Here is a 4352-nt window from a genome sequence, read left to right as displayed (position 1 = left end):
TACGTTGACTACTTGTCCCCGCCCTCTCTCGTCTCCGTTCCTGGAGGCGCCCGTCGATGCGGATAGCAGTAGCAATGAACGTGTCCAAATCAGCCGGAGAGTCCCGCGCCGCCAGTTCATCTTTGATAACTTTTGTAGTGCTTCTACACGTTAATTTGGGTATCTAGCATGTCTACCGTCCCAAAAACTCTGGAAAAAACAACTCCCGCGATTTGTTGTGGTTCCTCTATGTCAGAAACGATACGCTAGATGGCGTCAAATGGGATTACGACCAGAATTGAGCCAGGCTCCGGCCCACCTGACTCTGGTTCAAAACTATATGGTTGCAAGATTGTATCTTCGTCTCCAGTAGCCATATTTCTACAGAGCTAATGGATAGCTAAAAACCATATCAACTGTGGTAAAATGGGCATAATATGTCTCCTTTAAAGCATCACTCTGTCACTCTAACTGATGAACAGCTTCACTCTCCAGCTGCAGCTGGTTGAGACAGTTTGTGACTCTCAGTCAGTTCTTCTCTCAGGAGATGGAACCCACTCACCAGAGTCCCAGAGAACAGACGCTCAGGGAGAGAAGGAGGAAACTTTCTCTTGTTTACACTCACACATCAGACTCACTCTCATCAAGCTGCTGCTTTCAGGTAGAAAAGTTTAAACGTGAACTCTGATGTTGTTCAGGTTAATTCCCAGATGATCCGAGTTCCCTGCCCCTGGTTACGACTTCTCTATAAAAGTGAATCCAGCTCCCGGCTTCAGCAGAAGTTTGTTCTCTCGGTGTTTGATAACTTCACAGAAACTGAAGGTGTCGTTCATCTGTTTTAATGTTGTCTCATTTAAATCCTCTTTGATTTCTAATGTTTTTCCTGATTTATCGTCTGCAGTTAAAACTCTGTTTATTTAAACTATGTGAAAACTGATCCTTGAGCTTCTGTTTGCAGGTTGATGGAAAACTTCACGTTGAACAGTGACACCCTGCAGCTGGAGGGGTTAAAGGTCACACAGGTTTCTGTCTACCCTGTCTTCTTCTTCTTCTTACTCTCCTACATCCTCATCATCTTAGCAAACATCGGCATCCTGGTGGTGATTTTCATAGATAAGAACCTTCACCAGCCTATGTACCTGCTCTTCTGTAACCTGCCCGTCAATGACATCGTGGGAAACTCCATCATGTTGCCTCGGTTGCTGTCAGACATCCTGCGTCCTCCCTCCGAGCGCCTCATCAGCTTCTACGAGTGTGTGCTGCAGGCGTTCTCCACGCACATGTTCGGCACCACCTCTCACACGATACTGATGATCATGGCCTTTGACAGATACGTGGCCATCTGTAATCCTCTGCGTTACGCCGCCATCATGACCAACAAGATGGTGGTCATGCTGACCATGTCTGCCTGGGGCACTGCCTTTGTTCTGGTGGGGATTCTGTTGGGTTTGACCTTAAGACTGAACCGATGCAGGACAGTGATCACGAACCCGTTCTGTGACAACGCCTCGCTGTTCAAACTCTCCTGTGAGAGTTCGTTTATTAATAACATCTACGGCCTCACGTTCACCGTGGTCCTGCTCTCTTCTTCTATCGGCAGCATAGTTCTCACCTACGCTAAGATCACAGTCGTGTGTGTGATCAGTAAGAGCAAGTCTCTGAACAGTAAGGCCCTGAAGACCTGCAGCACCCACCTGATGTCGTATATGATCATGTTCTTATGTGGAATGCTTGTCATTACTCTGCATCGCTTCCCTCAGTTATCTGACTACAGGAAGCTGTGCGCCATTCTGTTTCACGTCATCCCCGGCAGCTTGAACCCCATCATCTACGGAGTCCAGTCCAAAGAGATACGAACGTTTCTGTCTCAACTGATTCAGTCCAGAAAAGTCTCATAATTCTCATATAAACAGAGTGAAGTTTAAAATATATTATTTAGAGGAAACATGCGTTTTCTCTGTTTTTATGTTTTCATCAGTGAACCTTTTTTTTAAAGTCATAATGAATCAGGAAATAAATGATTTTAATCAACAAAGTAAATCACATTTTCATTGTTTTACTGAGAAACTGCAAATTCAGTCTTTATTGAAGTAAATGTGTCAAAAGGTACATGTTACATTACGTTGTACTAATATAATGTATAGAAAATACATATCTGAAAACATTGACATTTATTATTATTACTGTTATAATTATCATCAAGTAGCAGCAGTGTGAAAGTGTTATAATAATATTGTCTTCACACCTCGACTCTTATTAAACTTCTAATCATGTTTGTGTCTCCACATCGTCCATCTGATTTATTTCATTCTGATTCTAAAGCAGCAGCTCGTGATTGTAGAAGCGTGTGTGTGTGTGTATGTGTGTGTGTGTGTGTGTTTGTGTGTATGTGAGTTTGTGTGTGTGTGTGTGTGTGTCTGCTCACTGATCCTGTAGAAACTGAAACTCTCTTTTTAAATCTTCTTCTTAATGATGCTGAAGTAAAATCACTTTAATGTGAGGCTAACACCAGGAAGTATAAGTACACACATTATTTCTTGAGTACTTGTGTCAAAGTTAAAGTACTGATTCCAACTCATTACCCCAGGAAAAGTGTAAAAGTATAAAAGTGTAAAGTTCCCCTCTGAAGATAGTTTCTATTGACTGGATCTGACACTGATTTCACATTAGTTAATAGAAGATCATTTTATTTCAACTAGTGCTGTCAAACTATTAAAATATTTAATCGCGATTAATCGCAAATTTGTATCTATTATCTATTCCAAATGTCCCTTCATTTATTTTTTTTTCCATAATTTTACTTTCGTTTTAATGCTCTTATCAACATGGAAAAGTGGATTGGCTTGCTTTATGCAAATGTTTTATTTTATTGAAAAACAACATTGCCAATGTTGCGGGTGGAAATCAAAGGCAGGAGGCGTCGTTCTCAAGTTAAAATTAAGCAGGTTTATTCAGAGGTCACAGGTCAGAAAACTGCGGTGTCTAGCAAATTATCATGCATGGTCCACTGATCCCTGATCCTGCACAGGAAAAATGGCGCTGAGGCAGAGTGCGCACAAAGCTTATATATTGATATACTGGGCGTGACAGAGGTTCTTGTACGCGGGGCAGTGCCTCGTTGGCTGTTTCACAAGGAAGTCCTGCCCTCCTGGCGTTGGGTCCTCCTCCTGGCGTTGCGTGATGATGACGCTGTACGTGCACGCCATTGCTATGGTTACCAGAGGTCATAAGCATGTTGCCTGAGTGTGTGTGCTCAGTATGTGTGTGAAGTGAAGTGAAGTGAGGTCATAGTGTCCCGGCCTCAAAGCATTCTAAGACTGATAATTTCACAGGAGAGAAGACATCTCAGAATTCAATATAATGAAGTTATTCATGAAAGCACTGTGAGAGAAAGCCTCCCCTACCTCTAATCTGCTGTGTATTAGACTCCCTGTTTGATACGGAGTATGAGAATGTTCAATCAACTAGCTGGAGATGTGTGTGTGTATCTGAAGTTGAGGAGCAGAGAAGCCTGTATCAGAGTTTAAGCATGAATCATCTGAAGTTGAAAAGAAGTATGACGTACTGTTATGTGTGAATGTGTGTGCGTTTACGCTCAAAGGACATGATGTGTATCTGACCACACGTTAAAGTGTGTGTGAATAGTGGTGTATTATCAATAAATCCCTCTTTTCACACCTAATAGGTGTGGACAACACGGGGAAGGCAAAGGGCAGAAAAGGGCGAGGTAGAAAAACAAACCCAACTTAATACTCAGTAAAACACAAAAACAAAAACGTCAAAACATAGCTGTGATTAAAAGAATCACAGCCAGCAAAACAAAAATCTCAAAACAAACAATCCATCTTAAAATAAAACGTCAAACTTTAGCTGTGATTAAAAGAATCACAGGCAGCAAAACAAAAATCTCAAAACAAACCAGACTGTAAACATTCGGAACAAACTGAACCCAAACAATGTCATACTGACTTTGCCCCAGGAGAGGCAGCTCCTGGAACTCTGTTTGATGTCTAATGCAGCTAAGGAAATTATGCTTTAATACAGAACGAGAAATGAGAACAGGTGAAAGATTATTTATTAACACTAAGCAGCAACAGTTATTAAAATCATTTGTATGAAGCATAATATATAGCTAAAACTGTTCCTAGCTTTATTGCTTAAGAGTTCAATCAGACACAGACTATAGTTAAAAGTTTGAGATCCCTCCAGACCCTCTTTTAATCCCCCTTTTGGGTGTGACCACTTACTGGCGAGTTCATGTACCTCAAACCTTCATCCCATCCAGTGTAAACCCCTCCCCCTCCTCATCATCATCGTCGCGTCGTCATCTCCATCGTCCTCAGCTTCAGCTTCAGCTGTACAGCATCAGTTTC

At 41.8% G+C, this 4352-nt stretch overlaps 1 protein-coding gene across 1 annotated transcript; it reads left to right on the top strand.

Annotated features, from left to right (window-relative positions):
- Window positions 1-941: 941 nt before the first annotated feature.
- Window positions 942-1877, top strand: LOC133019573 (olfactory receptor 8G17-like). Its single transcript, XM_061086103.1, has one exon. It carries the CDS (start codon window positions 942-944, stop codon window positions 1875-1877), a length of 936 nt encoding a protein of 311 aa, XP_060942086.1.
- The last annotated feature ends 2475 nt before the right edge of the window (window positions 1878-4352 follow it).

Source organism: Limanda limanda, chromosome 14 (assembly GCF_963576545.1).
Source record: "Limanda limanda chromosome 14, fLimLim1.1, whole genome shotgun sequence".
In the NCBI taxonomy this organism is placed as follows: Eukaryota; Metazoa; Chordata; class Actinopteri; order Pleuronectiformes; family Pleuronectidae; genus Limanda; species Limanda limanda.
The sequence above is the reverse complement of the archived record's forward strand: the minus strand, read 5'-3'. Positions and strand labels throughout refer to the sequence as shown.